The sequence below is a fragment of the Anthonomus grandis genome, chromosome 5, assembly GCF_022605725.1.
Source record: "Anthonomus grandis grandis chromosome 5, icAntGran1.3, whole genome shotgun sequence".
Classification (NCBI taxonomy): Eukaryota; Metazoa; Arthropoda; class Insecta; order Coleoptera; family Curculionidae; genus Anthonomus; species Anthonomus grandis.
The window spans coordinates 7,014,520-7,040,698 of NC_065550.1; the positions used below are offsets into that span (position 1 = coordinate 7,014,520).

General features: G+C 32.4%; 1 protein-coding gene across 4 annotated transcripts in view; it reads left to right on the plus strand.

The window, feature by feature from the left end:
• Positions 1–26,179, plus strand: part of LOC126736883 (WD repeat-containing protein 7) — a 178,124-nt gene that overhangs the window by 27,998 nt on the left and 123,947 nt on the right. For 3 of the 4 annotated variants that reach the window (XR_007660815.1, XM_050441490.1, XM_050441493.1), the window contains exons 5-8: positions 390–618; positions 12,153–12,285; positions 12,627–12,656; positions 23,906–23,996. Coding sequence is in view for 3 of the 4 variants with exons in the window: in XM_050441490.1 (XP_050297447.1) it covers positions 390–618; positions 12,153–12,285; positions 12,627–12,656; positions 23,906–23,996 (483 nt within the window). In the remaining variant the exon portion in view is untranslated. The remainder of the gene's footprint in view (positions 1–389; positions 619–12,152; positions 12,286–12,626; positions 12,657–23,905; positions 23,997–26,179) is intronic. The other variant, XM_050441491.1, reaches the window with a different exon arrangement.

The following is a 26,179-nucleotide window of genomic DNA, read 5'->3' on the forward strand; positions in this document are numbered from 1 at the left end:
TAAAGTATGGAAGCAAACACAGACTAACCGTCGATTATGGATTAAGTAAAATTTGATTTGATTTCAGGTGACTTTGTCTTTTATGAAAAAAAAATAACAAATACATTTTTATAAACTTCTGGTTACATTAATTTCAAGGTGATCTGTAATTGAGTGGTAAATTTTCTTTTAAATCTCCAGTAGAGTGTTAAATCTCCAATAGAGTGCCTTAAGAACTGGAAGATTTTTTAAAAATTTTGTCTTATAGTAGACCTTTTATTATTTGACTTTTTAAATAATGTTTAAAATCTGTTCATATCCTGAAATTGTACAGAAATTAATTTTTTTGTTTCCAATCTGTATGACTCGCACTGTAGAATGATCGTTGATTTACATATTATCATTTTTAGGTGCTTCGGCCAGCGAAACGCAAAGATGATGTCGTTCTTGCATTAACAACCACAGGGATGGTGAAGGTGTGGACTTTGTTGGGTCATGAAAATAAACATTCTGAACCTATTTATGAAAATGAAAGTAAACAGATTCGGACCTTGAATGCAGTTTGTTTGCAATGCTGTGCGTATAACCAGAGGACGGTGTTAGTAGTTTGTACTAAGTATTGGCAGATTTATGATGCAGGTAAGCAAGTATTTTAGTATTTGTGCTCATACCAACGTATGTTTTCATAAATTCATATCCGAAAAACTCATTTCTAAAACGTTTAGGGTGATAAAAAATAAATGTTTTTTAGTTATAACAGAAAATTTTAATAAAATTCATATAATATTCTTTCGACTTCACAATTCATGATTCGAGGAGACGTAGACTCCACGGGAAAATATTTTTTGTAAAAAGAGTAAGACACACGTAAGAATCTGGACCGTCTAAAAACAAAAATATTCGCAAAAAAAATACTGAAATACTTTTAACACTTTTCGTTCTGTACTCGTATAGTACAATTAAATCGAATATTTCTAAAAGTGCTTTTTTATTTCAGAGATATTTTTTTCTGTTATTTTTATTTCAGAGAAATAATTAAATGTGTTTGTTCTGAATGCCCTTAAACTTTGCATATTCGTAAAACAGTGGTGTTTTTTCTTCTAACATAAATATAAACAACAACAAAAAAAGTTTCTATAATCTACTTAAAGGTCTTGTGCTTCAATTTTTTTGTCCTCTTCTTGGGTGACATTAATTTATTGTTGTTGAAGCCTTGAGGTTTTTCCTGCATATAACAGATCCTTGTAAAATTTTTGATGGACAGGCGGAACAAAAGGTAGTAGCTGCAAGAGATTCTGATACTTAGCCTGTTTGATTTTTGGTGGGGTAACATGCAAATTTGGCAATGCTACAGTGGTTGGCTGATTCCTTGGGCGTCCAGTGGTATATTTTTGTTTTAGGTCCATTATATTAAATGCGATTTCTTGGTTGTAGACTTCTTTATAAAACATCTTGTAAGGTTCGGTTTTTTCAAAATGCAATCATTGCATCTTACTAAGGCCTACAATGTTTGGTTTCATGTAGCTATCCATTGGAGATTTTGACTTAGAATTCTGAGGCTGCATTTCAACCACAATAAATTTGCGACTAACGCCTTCACAAAATGGATCCAATCATCAGGAGTAAATATGTTTGTAAACTTCATTTTTGATTTTTCTATAAGGGCAAAATCCTGGTCGCACTCTATGAACGAATGGCCCGAGACAAGAAATTGATGATCTACGCTTTTGATGTGGTTACGTTGCACAATACAGCTCCAGAATTTCACTATGTTTTTATTTTTATTTTGTCCGCCGCAGTTGTCACTGAAAGCGTCTATATGGGTAATAGTTGGTGGCAGACATTCAATATATTTGATTAGGCATGATAAAACCTCCTGAGACCCTTTCGCTGCCATTCCCTCATGCCACATATACATGTTGCCAGTACCAGTAGCTAGATCATGTATTCCAAGGTTGTATGTCCAAAGTTGACGTAAATAGTACACTTTGCTGCATGCAACAAATGGAGTGGGTACAGTTTTTTGCAGGTCAAAACATATGGCACTACGAGTTTGGGGGTACTCTTTAGCTAAGGTAGTGCCCTGATTCTTCAAGGATTTAACAGAAGACACTTTCCTTAAATGAATCTCGTGGTCGCGGAGTAAGGCTCTCTTTTCTTCAGAACCTGGATCTAGGGCATCCATTTTGATTTTTAAAATATCGTAGGTTGAGCAAGTGTCGGTGTAAGGCCGGTGAAAACTAAGGTTGAACTGAGTGTTAAAAATATTACGGTATTTGCTGATTTTTACAGGATCTGTTCGTCGTTGTGAACAAAAGTCTTTATACAAACTGTACATTTTTGAAATATTTAATTCTGGAGACGGTTTGGGTTATCCTTTCTTGTATAATGGCTAATAAACTTAGGAAAGGAATTTATATGCTCTTTCACTAAATTGATAGTGTCCTCGCTTAGTTTATTTCCAGGAGTATGACGACCTCTTTGATCTGTATGGGCGATTCCTGTTTCTTTATGTTTACTGACAGCGTTATAGAACCTCTTCTGAGAAATATCCAACGTACACAAAAAAAACTGCTTACAAACGCGATAAGTTTTCAACGCTATGATTGTGCTGACGTTTTTTTGAGAAACTGCAAGTCGATTGGGTCGTTTAGGAATATGCTTAGAAACACATGAAACAATGAATGAAGTTTGCAAGTCCCAACCATTTTGTTTCTTTGCGAGATCCCAGAAATCTGAAAATATAGACATGCGCACTTCTTCGGTAAAATGTTCATTACATTTGTATCTACAAATGTGATTGTACGGTTTAACTGATTTTGCTTCATGAACTTCACCCCGCCGTCCAACGTACCTTTGGCCAAAGTTACGTGTTAGTTTTGCTTCGGATCCTTTCACTGTGCTATTTTTCGTGTTCGTTTCTTGGATATACTTGCTTGAGGTTCTCTTTCTGCTATGCTAACCTCTGAATCTGAAAAAGACTGTGAACTATTTTGATTTGCGACGTCCATATCAACGTCATAGATACTTGAGTGGCAAAGGGGTTCAAGCGCACTAAGTTCCCTATGCCAATTAACAATACGGGCGACTGAATCTGCTGATTTTCTCGACAGTTCATAGAGAGCAGCACTAGTATTGAAACGCACTTAGTTCTCTTTGCCATGATATAAAATAATGTTTCACCATTCAGTTTTTGCACTTAGATCGATTTCTGAAAAAATGCCACTTGGACCCCTTGCCTTCGGCCCCCCTCAATTGTACAAATTGTAAACAAATTACAATTATAATTTTCCTAAAAAGGTGATTTTGCCCTCTCATCACAATTCACATTGTATGAGCGTTTTGACCAAATATCATCAGCTACAACGGCAATGCAAGGTATGTATTCCATTTTCATCAATATTTCTTTTCCTTAATTTTGGCTTTTTCATTCGCTGCAACCTCCATTGACTTCCACGGACTTTCACAAATCATCAAGTATATATTAACTTCTATATTCGCAATCGAGCATCCAAAAAAAATATATTTATTTTGTAATATTTAAGAGAACAAGTGTGGAACGTCAAATATTCTTTTTCCTACTATGGTATTTTCTATCCGACTTTAATTGCTAAAACGATTTTTTTGTGAAAAACATGCCCATACCAAAGTTTTTAAAATTGTATCTTTTATTGAGAATTTCGTTACCAAATTTAACATGTTCCACAATTATATCACTATAAAATAAGGCAGATTTATTAAAAATATATTAATTAAAAAAAAACATCTCCGTGTATTTATATGAAGGTATAAAGAATGTATAATATCTATAATTTATAAAAATTTGTTATGTTAGCCATTAAAAACTATGACTGAATAACAATATTAACTCCTATCCTACGTCAAAAATAAATTTTTAACAGATTTTTAAGCAAGTAGCTCTTTGTAAAATATCCTGCGTACTCTTCTATGATATTTACAAGAATAGAAATATTTTATTTAAAAAAAACGCTTGGTGACTCATTTTAAATCATCATAAAATATTAAGATTGCCACTCTATGCCCAAACATTAAAAAAAAATATTGATATAAAAATTTTTTAATGACACTGTAAATTTTAATATACCAGACTGATATACAGTGATCGCCTAAAGTTCCGCATAAATTCGATAAAAATTAGAGACATGATTTTTTGAGAAAACGCTCGGACCCGTCGATTTTTATTTTAAATTGCGCATTATTTCACATAAATTTTTGTATACAGTGTGAAACAAAAAAGAAGATATGACGTCATCGGTCATTTTTTTAAATAGAATGCTATATTTTTTATTGCATTTATGAAATATAGGCGAAATTCCAAGCAAGTTTCGTATAACACACCTTATCTCAAAACTCAACTGTTTCCGAAATATTTACATTTAAGTAACAAGAAAATAAATAAGTACGTCTATTTACAAATTAAGGTAAAGTCGAGGATAAAAATAATGTTATAAACACTGCCAATTGTTTCTATTTCCATGGTTGCACTTGGTAAAGAATCTCCATTTTGGAATATTACTGTCAGTTCGAAAATTAATAGTTTTTATCAGAATAAATTATGGCTAATTTAACGGAAACCCAAAGAATTGAAATTTTGATGATGCTAGGGTACGGGGATCGAGTGCGCACACAAAAAGAAGTAAGTGAACTGTTTAATGCCAAATATCTAAACCATCCTATTTCTCAGTCAACAGTTAGTAGAATAGAGCACAAATTCATAACTTCAGATCATGTTAGGAATTTGCCAAGATCAGGTCGTCCAAAAATTTCTAAAGAAACAAAATTAAACGTTCTGCTCTCTGTCGAAGAAAATTCAAACAATGCAACTTCACAAATTTCAGTTGATAATAATATAGCCGGAACGTCAGTAAGACTCATCTTAAAAGCAAATGAATACCACCCTTATAAAATTAGACTAATACACGAATTAAATGAGGACGATCCTGATTGAAGAAATCAATTTTGCGAGCAAATGATGAACATTTGCAATAATAACCGTCAGTTTGTGTTACGAGTTTTGTTTTCGGATGAAGCAACTTTTTGTTTAAACGGTGTCGTAAATCTGCAAAATTGTCGGTACTGGTCAGTGTCAAATCCACACTGGGCAACTGAGGCTCATACATTAATAGATTTACATACACAGTACCGTAAATCTATTAATGTTTGGGCTGGTATCGTGGAAAATAAAGTAATAGGGCCATACTTTTTTGAAGAAAACTTAACAGAACAACGCTATTTGAATTTTCTTCAAGAAGATCTTATCCCTGCTTTGGCTGCCCTATACCCAGACGAACAAGACCCTGCTGTCCCGACAGATAATTTGTGATTTCAGCAAGACGGTGCACCGCCACATTTATTTCGAGATGTTCGTAATTACTTGGATACAGTGTTCCCAGGAAGATGGATAGGACGAAGAGGGCTAATAGAGGGGCCAGCCAGGTCACCAGCCCCAAATTCCTGCGACTATTTTCTATGGGGGTACCTGAAAAGTAAAGTTTATATTGAGAAGCCAAACAACGTAGAAGATTTGAAAAATAAAATTATATATGAAATTAAACGTATATCACCCGAAATAATTCATAGTGTTTTACATGAGTTTGTAAACCGTCTTGCTTTCTGCCAAGAAGTAAATGGGGATCAGTTTAAACACTTGATACATTAATAAGAGTTTTCACAGTTTATAACATTTTATCCTCCATTTTATCTTAATTTGTAAATAGACCTACTTACTTGCTTTCTTGTTGGTTAAATGTAAATATTTCTGAAACAGTTGAGTTTTGAGATAAGGTGTTGTTGACGAAACTTGCTTGAAATTTCGCCTATATTTCATAAATGCAATAAAAAATATAGCATTCCATTTAAAAAAATGACCGATGACGGTATATCTTTCTTTTTGTTCCACCCTGTATACAAAGATTTATGTGAAATAATGCGCAACTTAAAATAAAAATCGACGGGTCCGAGCGTTTTCTCAAAAAATCATGTCTCTAATTTTTATCGAATTTATGCGGAACTTTAGACGGTCACTGTATATTTTTCTTATAATAGATAAGTAAGAGACAAAAAATATTTAAAAGATCATACGACACTACCGCTTTTTCTAATATAATTTTCCAAATATTTAGGGGTTGGATTTTTGATTTAATTAAAGCCACAAAAATAAATTTCGGTGTGCAGAAGTAAAGTAACAATAATTAAATAAATAGCGACAACAAAAACATACCAAAAAACGACAAAAAAAATTATAGGAGATGAATCAACAGTCACATAAATTGACCCATCGCGTCGCACTAGCAAAAGGCAAGATTGTGGAATTGCAAAAAGACAATAAAAATCAAACCTAAATTAATATGTTTACCTAGAATTACGTAAATAGATCAGCCAAGAAGATGGAACGCCTGACGATGAATTGTGCCTTTCGTCGATCAACAAAATTCTACACAAATCAGATAATAGTAACACATCGCGAATAAATCGCCCGGGGTCCGCCACTTACTTTACGGAGAAGGATCGCTGCTTATGAAGCGGGATGGGTATAAATTGATTCGATTTTTAAGCGAAAATCTTATTTTTCATTTAATAAAAAAATGGTTAATTTTTTTTTGGAAAAGTGTTAAAATAAAATGTTTTTATAATTACCTGTAGAATATTGGAAAGTCCATATTTTTTTCGTCTAACAAATAGAAAGAAATTTTTTTTCCAAAATTTTAAATTTTGTTAAAAAATATTGACTTTCCAATATTCTTTAAGTAATTTAAAACAACTTTTATTAATGACATATAACCTTTTTTTCAATAATAAGCCTTCCAAACATAGAGTAATTAAAAGTATAAGAGGGTTCAATCCCATAGTAACAAGTAGGCACCATCTTTACCCTCGATTGCAGCATCACGGATGCGGTCTAACCGAACTAAAATAATTGACATTTGTCACAGTCGGTAAAATCCGTCATAGAAATGAAAGGCGTGCTATTCAAAATTTTAGAATGGCGCGAAATTTTAAATTATTGATCCATTAAATCAATTTTTAACAGCGTAAAGGCTGTGAATCTCGATCACAAACTCTAAAAAATTATGAAATAGTGCAAGTGTATTAATTTAATTTTTGAAGAGGCTGAGAGTGATAATGTATGTAATTTAAGTTTATTTTTTACATTTTTTAATTGAATTCGTTAGTTTTTTGACATTAAATTCATCAAATTTGCTTTTAAGCTGTTAAGTTAATGCATTAACGCCCGTCAAAAAAAAAAATTGTTAATAATGCACTTTTTCATTGATTTTTAGAGAATGCGAAAGAGATTTTACAGCCTAATACGCTATCAAAAAAAGATTTAATGGGTCAATTTTATTATGTAAGACAATATTTTAGAGAGTTAAGTATAATATATTAAGTCCTATTTTGAGAATTAAATGCTTGATACTAACAATGTTAATTTGACTGTTATCAACAAATTAACAAGGGTAGGGGTAGAATTAAAGTCAATTGTAAAGTAAGTTTATAATTTATTGTCCTAAAAGGGATCCTGATACAATTTGTTTTTGTGCTGCTTTAGCACAACACTGTCCATCGTATGTATTTTGCTTTTTCTACATTTTGAGGATCTGATACAAAAATTACAATTTATCAGATTTATAAATTAATTATTTATAGACATAAGAACTATATTTCTCAAGAATATGCAATAAAATTTTACGTTTACTACCTACTTTTTTGTACAGAGGGTACCCAAAAATGTTAGGGAAGTGGTAATATATAAAAACTAACCCTATAATAAAATATTCTTTATGAAGAGTATGATATTAAAAATTAGTTGACACTGATGTATACCCTAAATTCTAGATGTCATCGGTCCTTTTTCTTAAATATCGAGTAGAATCCCTAGATCTTACTCCCATCTAATTGAGGTGAGGTACCTCCTTGAGTAGTGACCTGGTAGAATGGAAGTTGTTTCACTTATTGTGCTTTTGGCACTTCCTAGCAGCAAAGCACTGATGATGATACCTTTCGTCAGACCTAGTAAAAAGTGACCTAGCATAATTATGTTCATTCTGAACATTATGTTGAGATTGCTGGATTATGACAGCAGGTAATAAAGTCAATGTATCTTCCCAAGGTACTTGCCTCAATTAGTACTGGGGCATTTTGAATAATACTTGGGCCAGCAATTGGGAGAGCACACTTTCTTGAACGAGTATGTATAATATTATATAGTACTAGTAAATGAAATATCATCAAAATACTCTTGACATAAATAACACCTTGTTGAGGTGGGGGCTTAAACCAAGTATTTTAAACCATTCGGACCTCCTAATAATGTCACTTTCAGGAAATTTAAAGAAAATTTTATTTTTGTATGAATCCTCAATAGGCCAATAGTACGTATTAGAACAAGTAGGTGCCTTGCATTTAAAAATGAATTTTCCTGGTGATAACATTATTAGGGCAGTTTTAAAATGGTAAACAACAATTTTAGGTGACCTACAACATGATGGAAACTATTTGATAAAAAAAATTGCACTTACCCCATCCTAGGTATCTGAAACCACACAATAAAACAACAAAAAAGCTTCTATATGATGAAATTACACTTTAATGACTTTAAGCTACATTTTTAACTATTTTTTATTGAGAAAAAACAAAAGGACACACCCAATGGACGCCAAAATAAAAAGGAATAAGCAATATGGCGACGATCGATGATGCGAAGGTGGGTGGTGGCAAGGAACGTAAGAAAATCGATAATCTAATGACAATTATGACAGAAGTTTGCCCTCGATGCGGTCTAACCGAACTAAATTTTGATGATCAGGTTAGGCTACCTTTCGAACACTCTTTTAATATTCATTTCTCTATGCTTCCAAATGAAAACGCGTCTTGCGGGTGTTCGGAGGCTTCGTAAGGCTAAGGTTTGTCTCTAAAGTTTGTTAGATTTAAAACACCAAAGATGGCTTAGTAGGTACTAAAATAAGTGAGGTGTGTAAAGACTGTAAGTTTAAAACATTCATAAATAAAAAAAGTAAAGTAAAAAATATTTACTTAAGTTTTTAGTTAAATAGGTCCCAATCATATGATATAAAGCTACAAGTGAACTGAGCAGCGGAATCTTAAAATTAGCTGAGAAATGTTTAAGATGTGTCAGAAGCTATCGAACTAGCAGTAAGTTGAGTGGAGGTGGTATTCTGATATTTGTCAGTGATAGTATACAATCACAGTGCATTTCTATTCAAGAGGACCGTATTGAGCAAATTCTGATTCTATGCCAGTGTAATGGGACTAAGTTCATTATTGGTGGTGTTTATATACCTCCACAATCACCTCGGGATACTTATATCTGGCATTGTCAAACCATGGAGTGTGTTACTACTCAATATGCCAACCTAAATGTATATCTGTTTGGAGATTACAACCTACCAAGGGCTGCATAGGGCAATGACGAGCATGGTCTCCTGGTTCAATGCCCAAGAGGTGACCCAGCTTTAGATGTTGCACAAAGATTTGGTTATTTAAAATTTTATCAATGTAATTTGATTCCTAATGATAGAAATGTATTTTTAGATCTGGTTTTTTCTAATGTTAAGGATTTAAATGTTCTTAAAGCTTCTGACCCTCTTTTTGAAGCTAATTTTCATCATATTGGATATGAGTGTCATTTGGATATTTCAACAGCAAATAACTCAATTTTTTCAAATCTAGCTTATGAAGAATTTTTTTATGATTTCCGAAACGGTAACTACAATGAGCTTAATATCTTTCTATCCTCAATTAATTGGAACGAGTGTTTATCTCATAGCGATCTTAACTTATCAATCAGCGTTTTTTATGAATATCTCTCTATGGGGATGGCATATTTTATTCCTTTAAAGAAATATAGAACTTCCTCATTTCCTAAGTGGTTCTCCCCTGAACTTAGAAAGTTAACTAGGAACAAAAGGAGTGCTCATTCATTATATATGAGAGATAATACAGACGAAAACTATATAAAATTTTTTTGCCTTAGGTCTGAATGCAAACGTATGTCTGATTTGTGCTTCCGACAATATATGAGGATAGATTCCGGCATACAGAATGAATTATACCCTTCCCAATACCCTCTTTTATGGTGACAAGCAAGCGTCCAGTGGTTTGGATATTGCAAACATGTTTAAAGAATTTTTCCAAACTGTTTATTCTCCTGGTATTGATAATAATCAGCTGCAAAATGGCCCCGCTAATGGTTTAAATTTAAACATTACTAAGATCTTAACATATGATATATTTGAAGGTATTAGCTCACTCCCTAACAAGATTACTGCAGGCCCAGATGGGATTCCGAATTTTCTCTTGAGGAAATGTGTATGTTCTCTTGCCATTTCTTTATCTTTGTTATTTAATGCTTCCTTACAAACATCCACATTTCCAATTGCCTGGAGGGAAAGTTTTATTGTGCCATTGTTTAAAGCTGGCCGTCGGGATGTCATGGATAATTATAGAAGTATTTGCATTCAATCTTCAATACCTAAACTTTTTGATAGCCTTATAGCTAATCAACTTTCTTGGTTATGCAAAGGCTTAATATCATATTCACAGCATGGGTTTTGCAAGAATAAGTCTACTGCCACTAACTTGATCTGTTACCAATCTGATCTTATGAGTAAATTAGAGGATCATAAACAAATTGATTCTATATACACCGATTTTAGTAAGGCGTTTGATCGTATTGATCATCAAATTCTTCTGTCAAAACTGATCTCCGTAGGGTTTCATGTTGATTTTGTGAGTTGGATTAAAAATTCTTTAACTGGCCGTATTCAAAGGGTCAGGGTAGGTGAACATCTTTCTGATCCTATCAGCGTAACATCAGGTCTCCCTCAGCGAGGGCATACATCACCCTTATTATTTAATTTATTTATTAATGATATAGTTAACTGTTTCCTGTATAGTCAGTGCTTGATGTTTGCAGACGACTTAAAATTTTGGAGGGTGGTAGTATTTTGGATCAAGAATTACTACAAGCAGATATGGATCGCTTAAATAATTGGTGTGAACAAAACAATCTTCATTTAAATGTTAAGAAATGTTGTGTTATTAGTTTCACTCGCAGGATCAACCGGTTTCAATCCAATTACTTCATTAATAATGAGCCACTGAATTATGTTGCATCTATTAGGGATTTGGGAGTTATTTTTGATGAGAAACTCACATTTATTGATCATATTAATTCAATTTCTGTAAAAGCATCAAAATTGCTAGGGTTTGTTATGAGAAACTGTTCATATTTCTCAGTCTCTTCAACAAGAAGGGTTTATTGCTCCCTAGTAAGAACTATATTGGAGTACTGCTCTGTAGTTTGGTCTCCATACCACCAGATTCATATCGATGCTTTAGAAAGAGTTCAACATAAATTCCTGAGATATTGTGCTCATAGAACTTTAACTGTTATTGAGAACCATGACTATTCTTATATTGAAAGACAATTATCTATTCCGACACTGTCGCAACGCCGTAATATTTCTGGTGCTAGTTTTATATATAAGATCGTTAATAGGCTTATTGCTCTTATTGCCCCAGCTTATTGCCCTGATCTGTTGGGTCGCATACGATTTAATGTTCCTCATCACGGGTTGCGCCATAATGTAACCTTTAACATTCCATTCCACAGAACATCCTATGGAATTAATAATCCTATGGATAGGTATATGAATTTGTTAAACAATTCGAATATTGATGTGTTTAACATAAGTTCCTTAATGCATCTAAAGAGGTCACTTACTTCATAATTGTGCATAAAATTTTGTATTTACATTCTTGCATATAAATTATTAAGGTTGATTCTAATATATGTAGTATAGGCGTTTTTTACTTTAGTATTAATTTTTTAAGTAGGTTTAGATTATGACAGTTGTTTATGTAAATATTATTGCTTTGTAAAATTTACAGTTAATGGGGTTATCCCGTATTATGAATAAATAAATAAAAGATTTTATATAATAAACAACCACAATTACATTTTAATAAATCTGTATTTTTAAAAGTATTTTCTGGAGCTGGATTTATAGAAACTATTATTCTTTATTAAATAATGTTGTATACGACTTAGTTTTCAAATGAGTTTTAATACTAAAATATTATGTTTTTATACATTGTTAGTTGTAGACTGATATATTTTTAATTTTCAGGAGATTTTAGTGTGCTTTGCTCTTATTTAACCCCACGAGGAGAACGCTGGATGTCAGGTGACTTTTTAGCAGTTGACCGAATCATCATGTGGTCAGATGCTGGCAAAGGTTATATGTATAAACTACCTGCCAAGTAAGGGTTGTTTTTTCTAATAAAATTAAACTGTTTCACAATACCAAATTACTACAGAATGTCTGTAGGACACTTGAATTGGTGTTGGATTTGGTGCTGGAACACTTAAATTTTCTCAAAATTACAATTAAACAAATAATTTTACCCACTAAGATGTTCGATGTAGTAAACACTAATACAAGATATACAATCAGTGCATATAGTGCCTAATTTTTTGTTGATTATTCTTTAATTTGTATATGATTTTGAGCACCTTCCATTTCGCCAGCCAATATCATTATTATTAACCTATTTTTTTTTTAATTTTTCGTGTTTTTTCTACTGGACATGTGAATCTGAAGAAAGCTGCGTGGAAAGAATATTAACAATAGGTTAGAGACAAAAAACTTTAAGGGTTTGCTGAGTGTGTCTTATTTTCTCTACTCCTCTTTTCATTTTGTTATTATTTTTTCTTGCTTTATAATTGCATTCTTTAGCTTTCTGAGGTGTGATTTTGCTTAAAACGCCTTTTTGTAAAGAACTTTTTGTCAATAAGTCATTATTTTAATGGGAAAGATTTTTGATTGGTTTTACAGGGTGTCAATTTAAAAACTTGAAATGGCCGTATATTAGGAACAAAAAACTGAATAAAAAACACTGAAAATAGTTTTTATAAAACGAAGGGAGAGCAAAAACAAGCATATTATCTCACCCTTATCCGCAATCTCTTGGGCAGGATGAGATACACCCCTAAAATCTAGAAAGGAAGGATAAGGAGTGAGACTAACATCACCTTCAAGTTTATTAAGAAAAACAATAAATGAAAACAAATTTTTAACTTTTATATCGTTTTATAGAAACTGTTTTCAGCGTTTTTCATTCAGTTTTTCCTTCCTAATATATGACTATTTCAAGGTTTTAAATGATCACCCTGTATATGAGGGTTCCAATCTAACTTGGCAAAGTTACATAAGGAAAAAATAATTGCTGCTGTTAAGGAAATAATTTAAAAGGAAAAAGTGTTCACCTCTCAACCCAACTATTCACCTCTTTTGCGCTATAAAATACTGGTATTAAGTTGTATCATATGCATGGGCATGCGCTTGAAATTGTCACAAATCTGCTTGCTTTGTCATGTCTATGCCACTACTAATTCCTACTACTAATTCGCCAAATCCTTTTTTCCTTCTATACTATTTGCTTTCTCAATGCGTCTTTATAGGTGAGATATCTTAGAATTGGGATGCGAATAGAACCAGAATGTATCCAAGAATATCTATGAAATTAATATATCGTATGTCATATCGGCCATCGCTTTTTTAAAAATTTTGAATATGTTTAAAATGTTTGGCGGTCTATGGCAAATCATCTGGATGATAGAATCGTGTTAGCCATTTTTTTGGTAAGTGGGTAGATATTTTGAAATAGTGGACGGATAAAGTAATTAGGGGAGCCAATATTACACAAGAATTTCACTTGAACAAACTTGGCTACAACTATTGAAATCAGATTAACTCGCAACCTCTGTTATTATAAAATTTATTGAGTATTATTGTTAATTATGGTAAAATGTTTATAAATTTTAATTTACAAAAATATAGCAATTTTTTATTGGAGAAAAATATAGCAACTTAACGAATACATTTTTAAAAATGAAAAAATCATCATCAGGGCTATGACTACAAAAACCGTGTACAATAAATCAAAAGACAACAACACAAAGTCTCGGTCTCGAAAATTTTATTTTATGAGTCAAAGTGGTGACACGTGTTTTGCTCCTAAGAGCATCATCAGACTTAAAAAATAATGTAAACAAAACAAAAAAAATTACAAAAAGACCTTAAAGTAAAGCCAAAAATATACCTTAAAAAGGTTATAACATGACCGACTGGGTCAATTATATATAATCATCGGGATTTTTGGCTTTTGTAAACTCCCTTCACAGTAATATAATTTTTACATTGGAAAAAGAAGTTAATAAGAATTTTCCGTTTTCGAATTATTTCTGACTAGGTATAACAATAGGATAACTTTTGACGTGTACAGAAAACTATCCGCAACGGATAATATTATCCAATTTAATTCCCTTTCCCCTGGCCAACATAAGTTTGCTGCTTTTAACTCCCTCATTTATAGATTACTTAATTTACCTCTCTCCAATGCAGCCTTTAAAAAAGACTACAATCAACAATAACTTCCCTCTATGTAAACTTTCGTACCATATTGTGCATAAAGAAGAATGCTATTATATGAATGAATATGAATTATGCTCCCTGCATAATAATAAAAATTTCAGATGTTTTACTTACTTTGGAGGTATTTCCCAACAGATGGCGAAATTCTTTAACCCTTTTAACATCGCAATCGCTTTTAAAACTTCTAATTCCTTAAAAAGAAATCTGGGTAAACCATTGGATAAGCCAGATCCGCTTTCAAAATCGGGAGTATAGTTTGCATTGTGCCGATTGCCGTACAATTTACGTGGGACAGCCTGGGAGAAAAATTTCAACAAGGGTACAAGAAAATCTAGATCTGATGAACAAGTTTAAAGACACTGACACTGTAGAGACCAAGTCAGCATTTGCCAATTATTTATTGTCAACAGGTCATATTTTTCCTATCCCAACAACGTGGTAGTGGTTCATGCCTGCCAGAAGGCCAAAAAGTTGGATCTTCTAGAGAAGCTAGAGATTACAAGAGCGAAGAAGAGCTCAGTTTTGACTTGTGTTAACGACGTATTCAATTTTGAGCTGGGACTCATTTTCCTCCTTTCGTTGGCCTGCGTTGGCCTAGAGGTCAACGCAGTAAATCTGACCAGTTTTGCTGTGAGGCTGTAGATCTTGATGGTTTTTTTTTTATTTTTAATATATTTTTTGAATTCGACTTCTATATTGTTTTTTATATATTTTTTATTTTGTGGGGTCAGTTTTTTAAACTTATAGAAAAATGAAAGGCTAGAATTAGTAAACAACAACTTTGAGATCAACATGTGCACAAAGGCAAGGGAGGGTGTTTTGTTTACAAATATATTCATCTCTGTTGTCAAGTTTACACGCATTTTCAAAATAGTAAATTTTCAGCTATATATCAATACATATAATAATGTTAATTTAACTTATTGATGTTAGATTTTGGATTAAAAATAAAAAGTAAAAATAGATATCTATTATTCTGAACGCAAAAATAACATCTTCAAAGCAAAAAAAAATTATTAACATTCTTATTCCTAAAACCGCTTCTAAAAAAATTTGAATTTGACCGCAACACCGCAAGCAAAAGCTGATATCGTCTTGCGAAATGTCATCTTGACAAACGGCTTTGTGTTTACATTCGGCATTTGAGAAGTTCTGTGTCTTTTCTTTAGTTTTTGATTGAAAAAGGAAAAAGTTTGAGTGATTTCAGCATTTTTGTGAACTGTTACGATAGTAAAAACTTGTGCCGCACCATGGGAAAAAGGCGATTTAGGCTGATCTTTTCACAAGTAAATACCGATATTGTCATAACATCATATCAAGGGATAACCGTCGTCATAAACGTAGAATAATAAAAGCTAATTAAACTTATTAAATCTATAATAATTATGAAATATTTAATTTTCATAAAAATGCTTTTTGTTAAGCTTTTTGATGCTTTTGTTGTAAGTACCTTTACTCTAATAAAGTACGTTAAAAAAACGCATAAAGAGTTTATAAACGGTAATATTGCTTAAAATTTAAAGTATAATATATTATTAATAACTATTAATCTTGTAAATGTTTTTTGACGACGTCACTGGTAAAGATTACTTGTGTCGGTGGAATCAACCATGTAATCGAGCGGAGTTGCAATGTTGTTGCCTTTTTCTCTAATATAGGGACGTTATCTACATTCATTTGAGTTTGAATGTTAACTTCTGTATAGAAATTCTATTTATTAAAGACTAATATAAACAAACGAAGAAAAACAACCAAGTCACGGTCTCACAAACACTTATTATCGATGACACATGTTTCGCTCTATTAGAGCATCATCAGCATTAAAAGCATCAGCACAATTAAAAGATTGTGTGTAAAATGTGATGTGTATTTTGGTGTTTTAGTTTTAGACCTGATCCTCTAATAGAGCGAAACACGTATCGTCGATAATAAATGTTTGTGAGACCGTAACTTGGTTGTTTTTCTTCGTTTGTTTATGTTGTACCTGGCCGCTTTGAGAAAATGGATGAAGCTTTTTTGTTAGAAAGAGTAATAGTAATTTTTTGCGCCTGTCAAAATAAGTGACAATTTTTTATGATATTTTAAAGTGTATTTTTTTGCCATTTCTATATAAGCATTTGGCATCATTGCATCAGAGATGTTGCAAGCAAACAAACAGCCCACATAGTTCCACGGCAATGCTAATTCTAGCCTTTCAATGTTCTAAGCTTAAAAATGTTAAAAGACGACCGACTGGATCAATTATACACCCACATTGAACGGTAAACTAAGGCGCAAAATAATACTATTCCTCTTTAATAAAATGTGAAGCATTTTCTTTTCATAAAATATGATAAGATATTCTTTAAAGAAATCAATATTCAAAGTTAAATGAATGTATAGAAAACGTCCCTATATTAGAGAAAAAGGCAACAACATCGCAACGCCGCTCGAACACATTGTTGATTCCACCGAAGTAATCTTTACCAGTGACGTCGTCAAAAAATATTTACATGATAAATATTTATTATTAATAGATTATCCTTTAAATTATAAACAATATTACCGTTTATGAACTTTTTATGTGTTTTTTTAAGGGACTTCATTGACGAGTAAAGTTACTTATCTAATAAAAATCATTTTTATCGACATTAAATATTTTATAATTATTATAGATTTCTTTATAAGTCTTTATTATTCTACGTTTATGACGACGGTTGTCCCTTAATATGATGTTATGACAATGACTTGTGAAAAGATTGGCCTAAATCGCCTTTTTCCCATGATGCGGCACAAACTGCATAAGTTTTTACTATCGTAACAATTCACAAAAACACTCAAATGCACCCTTTTTCCTTTTTCAATCAAAAACTAAAAAAAAACACAGAACTTCACATATGCCGAATGTAAACACAAAGGCGTTTGTCAAGATGACATTTCGCAAGCTCACATCAGCTTTTGCCTGCGGTGTTGCCATCTCAAATTTTTTAGAAGCGGTTTTAAAAATAAGAATGTTAATATTTTTTTTTTGCTCTGAAGATGTTATTTTTGCGCTTAGAATAACATATGTCTAGTTCTACTTTTTATTTTTAATCCAAAATCTAACATCAATAAGTTAAATTAACATTGTTATATGTGTTTATATACAGAGTGTCCCAAAATTAGTGGACGAAACGCGAACCCTGTATTCTTTGGTCAAAAATAAGCTCACTTTTTCCTATAAACATATATCGGCAAACGCCCCTCAAGGGAGCTACGCCCCTTTTAAAGAGGACACCTGAAGATGGTTTTTTCCACTTATTTTCGAAACGGTTAAAAAAAAAATTTTAAATTTAGGTATTCTCCCAATTTTGGTATGCTGAATTTAGTTGTCATTTCATAATTTTCATTATTTAGTCAGGTGCGTATCATTTAGGGGGTAAACCTAAAAAAATACTTTAAAAAAATTGTTTGCAAAGTTTTTTTTTTCTTTAAATTTTAAAAATTGGAGTATCAATTTCGGTGGCATAAATAATATTGCACATATTACCCCAAAGATAATAATCCAGAGGATTAAGGTCAGGCGATCGTGCAGGCCAGTTTATTGGACCACCTCGGCCTATCCATCTGCCTGTAAAATTATTGTCTAGCCAGTTTCTCACCTGTCGGCTGTAGTGAGCTGGTGCCCTATCGTGCTGAAAAATCATTTCCAGCCGAGTTTCTATGGGAACATCGTCCAGTAAACCTGTGAGATTGTTTTGAAGAAAATTTAAATAATGACGACCAGTTAACCTGTGTGGCAAAATAATTGGGCCTATCAATTTATCTCCTATCAAACCCGCCCATACGTTAAAGGAAAATCTATGCTGAAAGTTAGTTCGTCGAACTACTCTCGGATTCTCGATGCTCCAAAAATGAGTATTACGGCTGTTAAAGCCCTTACTCCTAGAAAAAGTTGCCTCATCTGACCACAAATTTTTTTGACGAAGATTTGGGTGATTTAAAATCCAATGACAAAAGTCTACTCGAGCTGGAAAATCTTCTTCTTCTAACTCCTGAACCCTTTTATAATGGAAAGGATGGTATCCTAACATCTTAGTCATTCTTCCAATCTGAAATTATTTTTAAATATTTTAAATTGCATAGAAAATAAGCCTAAACCTTAGTAAGCCACTAAACATTCCAGTTAGTCGTCAAAAGGATTTGTTTTGGGGTGTTTGATGTTTGTGATAAGACTTATCCAAGTAAATAAAGTAAATAATAATAATAATAGTAATTAGAGTATTTTGAAGTGAATTTAATGCGATCCGACGATAATAATTAATAACAACACTATTTATACCAATCTCAATTTTTAGTTATAAGTAATTTAATTCTTTGGATAACAAATTGGGTACTTAATTATTTATTTATCATATTTAATTTTACTTACATTTGACTTTGGGATATTGGTAATCTCTTCTAAGGTTCTCAATGATATTTGAGGGTTTTCTTCAATTAAATTCAGTACTTCCCCATAACCATCATTTGCAATTGGTCTTCCTTGCCCTCGAGCACGTTCGAAGGATTCATATTCAAGTAAATTTCTATGAATCTACTTTTTCACGGGTCGAAAAGTCTTTCATAGTTAAAAAGATATTAATAATTTGAATGCAAAATGACAACTAATCAATTACAACAAATGTTAATGTCATTATGCAGTGTGTCAATTTTTTCCAAAGCCTGCTACTAAGTTTTCATAAAAATTGGTAGTGAAAATAATACTATGCAGCGTTATTTTTAAATGCGTTTTTCTCGAAAATGGTAACTCGTAGAGTTATTGACCAAGAGGTACTTTTTTACGTAAAAAGCTTCACATTTTTAAAATTTAAAGAAAAAAAAAACAAAAACTTTGCACAACATTTTTTTTTAGGTGTTTTTTTAGGCTCACCCCCTAAATGATACGCACCTGACTAAATAATGAAAATTATGAAATGAAAACTAAATTCAGCATATCAAAATTGGGAGAATACCAAAATTTAAAATTTTTATATTTACCCGTTTCGAAAATAAGTGGAAAAAAAACATCTTCAGGTGCCCCCTTTAGAAGGGGCGTAGCTCCCTTGGGGGGCGTTTGCCGATATATGTTTATAGGAAAAAGTGAGGTTATTTTTGACCAAAGAACACAGGGTTCGCGTTTCGTCCACTAATTTTGGGACACCCTGTATAACTGAAAATGTCCTCTTCTGAAAATGCGTGTAAACTTGACAACAGAGAATCGATGAATATGTTTATAAACAAAAGACCCCCCTTGCCCCTGTGCACATGTTGAACTCAAACAAAGTTGTTGTTTACTAATTCTAGCCTTTCAATGTTCTAAGTTTTTAAGGTATATTTTACGCTTTACTTTTAGGTCTTTTTGTAATTTTGTTTGTTTTGTTTACACTATTTTTTAGGTCTGATGATGCTCTTAAGAGCGAAAAACGTGTCACCACTTTGACTCATAAAATAAAATTTTCGAGACCAAGACTTTGTGTCGTTGTCTTTTGATTTATTTATGTCAAGGTCTCTTTGAGAATATCGACGACCTCTTTCAAACGTGTACAAATTAAAAACATTAAAACTAAAATTCCAGAATGAAAATATGGCCTCGAGAAATGGTATTTTGTACAATAATGCATACGGCTTCATAAATATACAGAACTTATAAAATAAAATAACAGATCTAATCAGATACAAAAGCGAAAATAACAAACAATCGTAGACCATCATTAAATAAATGGCTTTCGTTAAAAATTTGTACAACAATCAAGAGGTACTTTGCCTACTATGTATTAACATGCTTAGAAGGAAGTCTATACGCTTCGATGAGATAACTCATCGTAGCTCATCATCGGACTCAACACTTAGTTTCGCTAATTACAAATAGTCAAAAAGGTAAACATTAAAATGCGCAGAAGATGATCACATCTAATAATTCATATTGAAACTAACTAATCTTATACATGTTAAGGTAGAAAAAGGTCCCCCGCAGAGAAACAATAGTCAAACAGCGAAAGTATGAGAAGTATAAGAATGGGGGTTCAAAGTATTAAAAAACAAGTTACTTTTGAACTTTGTTCGTTAATGCAAGGATACAAGCATAATCGGGTGATTTTATTGCCTTAATAATTTCCAAAAGATCCAACACTAACTCCTTTCAACAAACGCGCAGCACCTCAGTACCCACTTTAGGTTCAAACTTATATCCAGTTTCAATAAAGTTATTAGCAAAAGGAGAAGAAGTTTGAATAATAAACATATTTAAGTTGTTTTCTTTTAATTTAGTATGTTCTTCTACACGAGTTTCAATTATCCTTCTGCTTTGACCGATGTAGCACACATTACAGTTACGATGAGAGAAGTCAGAGAAAAGAGAGTCAGGAGAATATTTTAGTCTGTAAACTCTAGATCTGTGAGTGACTTAAAAAAAAGGCATTCTGAGATCTTCTTAAGAAAGTGCATGATAACTTTTGTAAGGAATTGAAACAGACTCAAACGCATAGCCAGGCCAGACTTCTGAGTATAAACTTTTCGTTAATTTGAAAGACATTTTGTTTTTAAATAATATCTATTAAGGAGCAAATTTCTAAAATATGGGTAGGTACCTAGGACCTTTGGAAGTTCTGGAAATTAATAAGACGATAAGATCACCTGTTATGTTTGTATCAATGAACAAACTAAGTTCGAAAGCAACCAAGCACCAAATATCCTTTCTTAATGTCTTACACAAATCTTATATCATTTATATAAGATCCTTGTTAAGATTATTTAATTTTACCTGCCCAATTATTTCTGATCAAAGGTCAAAAAAGATCAGGTTTAGATGCGGGAAATCTATGTCTTCTACTTTCCATGTCATTACGACCAGGCTCAAAACACTTCTTGAGATATTTAGGAATTGTTTATGTAACCAAGTTAATAGAGGCCGAATACAAAACAGCAATTACTGCCTCTTGCACTGCAATGCCAAACAAAAATATTTAACAGTATAAGAGTTAAGGAAGATTAGTTCACAAATTCACAGAATACTTTTTATCATATGCAAAACATTATGATGTAACGTTTGGTTACACCATATAAATACTCAGCTATGCTGAGGCCCGTTGGCTGGCTTATACGGGTTGGCTTGGGGGGTTTACAATTGGCCCCCTGTATGCCAAGGTTGTGTTGGTTCATTGGGCGCCACACACGATTCGCAAGGTAAACCCACTAACCTACCAACATGTGTAGGGACAGTGGGATAAATAAATTTGCTCAAAATAACAGAGATCATAATTTATTGGTACCTTTTCTTGGTGGTTTGGAATCTACTTGGTATCACTCTATTGCCCTCTTTGCACCTCTAGGTAAAAGTCAGCCTCACTTCAGTAGTTCAGTACATAATATTAATAAGCAGCATACAAACAAATGGCTGATTAAATAGAGCACGAATAGAGTAGATTAAATACTGCTTGAATAGATACTGCATGACTATATAGCAGCCGATGATCTGCAACAAAATGCAAATTACATCATGCTTCAGAACCAATAAATACACATTACACATACAAAATTTTAAGGAAAGTTAAATCAAATTAAAAAAAACAAAGATAGGAATAAATTTACTAAGATATCTGTGGTACTCACCTTGCTTCTTATGTTAAAAAAGAGATTCCAAGTAAGTAACTGTAAATAGAGGATAAGAAAATATCAACAAAATTACGTTATGGTAAGGTCATACAATTCAGGTGATCCATAATACAAAATGAATATAAATGATAAGTCAAATCTTATCTAAATAACAAAATATCTAGTTATCTTAACAATAGAAGTAAAAAGCCTATACATTATGCGTAGATGGTTGCCTAAAACCATTGTTAAATAGGCAGTACCCAATGCCATCTATGCATACTCTGAGCAAGGGAATGGTACTATTGATTTTTAAGTTTGGCCATTTTATGAGTAAAATGGAATATTAAGAAAGTCATATATTTAATTATTCTAACGTAACATTGATATGTTACAATATGATAATACGAAATAAATTATAATCATAAAAAATTACACGAGCATAAAAGCAAAACGTCTATATTTTCTAACAAAAGATTAACCGCAATAAAATAAAAAACAGGTTGTTAAATCACATGAGTGTTAAATTGATATGGCAGGTGTCACCGGTACTAGCGCCAACCGCAGATGGGCCGGACCCTAACAATTGTTTGACAGCCCCATAAAGGAAATTTCTCTATTAGTGGTTGCTTTGTGATATTCTATTACGCACGCAGTGTTGTCGATTCCTTACCATTTTCGAATAATCAGATGAGTACAAAATTCATGATTAGGTAGCTCTTTTTGTAGTACTAAATATACCTTACAGGCCTTCATAAAAACATTACCATTGATTACATGATTTTTATCAAACTTGTTATTGGTAAAAAAAAACAGAATTAGGATAGAAAATTTCGGCTTTGGTACACCATAAGGAACCTAGGAAGAATTATTACAGTTTCTATCCTTTCAAATATTGAATGGAAAAATATAAGTAAACAATAGTAATAATGACACGTAGCTTTAAAAAAAAGCATAATAATTAAATACATGTCTATTCACTATTGCGAAATAATCACATACACACCAATATTAATTGCTAATATGACCGCCATGGCTCTCTAGATGATTTGCATTGAAGTTATGTGATAAATCAGTATTATTACTTGTCAAATAAATTTTAGTATAAACTAGTGCTTTGTGGTTATGAAGAGAATTTTTATGTTTAGGCAATGGCGTAAAAAATATACAAAGTTCTATTACAAATAGGAAAGTGCCGTTAGTCCTGTTAACCGAAAGTGTGATATAAATGTATTTTTTTTTTGGAAAAATTAATCGTTAATTCAAATATTAAAAAAAAAAACAGTACTTGTTTCTTGATTACTGTGACAATTGGTATAAAAAAATAAACGTATACATTTTATTAAGTAATCTAATGGCTTGATTAGTGCATACGCACCTTATAAAAGGTATATATGTTACATAATAAATAGTTAGATAATAAATATTAAGATTTTATGCTCTTTAAATTTATTTGACTTGATAGAGTGTTACTATAATTTGCAGCATCTATTTTTACCAATTTAATTGTAGAAAGATTTTGCAATTCCGCAGAGTTTTTGAGTATTAGTGTCAAATTTAAGAAAAAAAATTTGATCAATCAATAACGAAATGGAAGATTAAGTCTGTACCTAATACACATTTGTAAATAGAATACCTTTTATATTTAAAAAAAAAATATTAATTTATAACAGATTTAACTTAAAAAATCATCTTTTATTTTTAATTTCTTCGCGCAATTTTCCGTCCATTATTGTCTGATCTTGTATATTTTAGTCTTCATGATCGTCACCGTTTGGTTCTATACAACTCCCTATAAATTCTAAAGATATTCACCTAAATTCGATAACTTTAAAGGTATTTTTCCAACCAATTTGCAGTAGTACAGCAGACCACAAAGACTTTCACACAAAAAGCATCGAAAATGATACACCGTTCCTGTACTGTCTTCTCAGTCAACCTGATGGAAAGGTAAGTGTCAAACTGTTATAGTATCTTTGTCAATATATTATAAAACTTATAAGTATAACATCATTGATAACAATATAAACAAATAACTTGATTATAAAATATAAAGTAATAACTTTTTAAGTGGCTGTTGATTTTTTAAAAAATAATTATTTTTTTTACGAAAACGATTTTATTTTTTAACCACAATAACCACATTTTACCACAAAATACTAGATGGATATGATATGTGATGGAAGCATGACAGTATTTCGTATATATTTATTTGCATAAACTTTTTACATAATAGAGCAAATAAAGTCTGCATACTAGTTTATTAATAAAGTAGTAACAGAAAGAAAAAGAAAAAGAAAAAAAAACTTAGTCCCATTATAAACGACGTTCTAGATGTCTGCAGATGTATTCAATATTCATGAATAGCATCTGCCTGTCGAGTAGATCTAGGTGGAAAGATATGGGTCAGTTCGGAAGAGCATTTACCGTGATGGTATCGATAAAAGATTCAGGTCCGCCACATTCCTCTTTTGCGCCCAATTTTTCCAGTTATCTCTGAATCTCCCATAAGACGTATTTTCCTCTGTGTTTAATGCAGAGCTCCATATGAGATTGCTCCTTGAGCAATACTTAAGAGATGAATCTAAGCCTTGTAAAGTGTCAAAAGCTGTTGCGATGTATACAGCCTTTTCGTTTTAAAGACAGCCCCAAGTTTTTGAGAAGCCGCTTTTGCTATTCCCGCTACATAATCATGTCAGGACATATTGCTTCCAACCTCCACACCTAATAAGCGAACTGATAAGACAGCGGCAAAGTAATCCCTGACATAATAAGGCTTGGGGCGGCAGAGATAGCCTTCTTTCTAAATACAGTAGCCCGAGTCTTAGTTGTGTTAAACTCAATCAGACTCCAAAATGGTGTTAAGGTCGGTATTAATAGTTGTTACCTGGCGATGCCTATGACACTGAATGCCGTTTGAAGTCATCTGGTTGCGCGACGCACATAGGGGTATTTAATTAATCTATGCGGCCAAAATTATTTTTTTGTTTTTATCTATGCCAAAAGATATTTTAAAGTAAATAACATCTTATTTTAATAAGTCAAGTATATTTAATATAAAAAAAATTAATAATAATAAAATTAATAATGATAAAAAAACTAACATTCGTCAAATAAAATATCATCTTCGCTGTCTGATGGATCTGCAGTAGTTACGCTGTCTGGAGGACTGGCCGGCATCAGAAGTGTTATGGTTTCTGGTAGAAAAGATCCCAATTTTCTTCTGTTTACTTTCCTTATGTCACTTAATACCGGATCGGAACTTAAAAGAAGCCGATTAAAAATGTCCCTGTTGCAGTCCTTCCTGGAGAATTTTCGGGCAAAATCTTGACGATATGCTCGGAAATGTTTATTTCGGGCTTCTGCAGCCTCTTCGGAGAGCTGTCCAATGGGCAATAATGCATTTTTTATTATAACTGCACCATGAATAAGTACTTTATGCATAGTTGGACTCATTGGGTGCCAAGGGTACAAACTAACATATAACCCAGCAGTTTCCAATGCATATATGTTGTATTTTTCATGATTAATTATATAACCACTTGAAATTACTTCCAAAATTACTTTTAGTCTATAGATTAGTTCATAGCTAATGCCAGTTATTTCTGATGACAGTTTTGGGTCCTCGAAAAACCTCCTGCTCGTGTTGCCGTCATTTGTATTGCCGAAATTAGCCTTTGGCATATCCACTAAGAGTCCAGTTTCTCGGCGAAATCTTTCCTGAATTTCCAGCTTTCTCTCCTTTTCCATACTTTTTTCTGTTTCGGTCTTTCGTTCTCTGTATTTTTTCACCGGCAATTTATATGCCAAGTAGAGGATAGTTTCGAAAAAGCGAATTCTCGCATGTAAAATTGAGAGTCCAAACTCTAAAGCTTCAGAACAGACTGGCTTTTCTAGATTTAACTGGTTAAATTCTTTGGAGGTTGCACCACATATATAGCACTTGCTGGTTGATTTAGTGCCTGTAGCTGCATTGCAGACCTTTCCACCACCATTGTCATGATAAAGACATGGCTAACTAACAATTCTTTTTCTTGTAAATTAACACGTGTTGGTTGAAGTCCCTGTATAGACTTACTTATATACTCAATTTCTTCCTGCGTAACATCTGTACTTTCTTTTACGAATCGAAA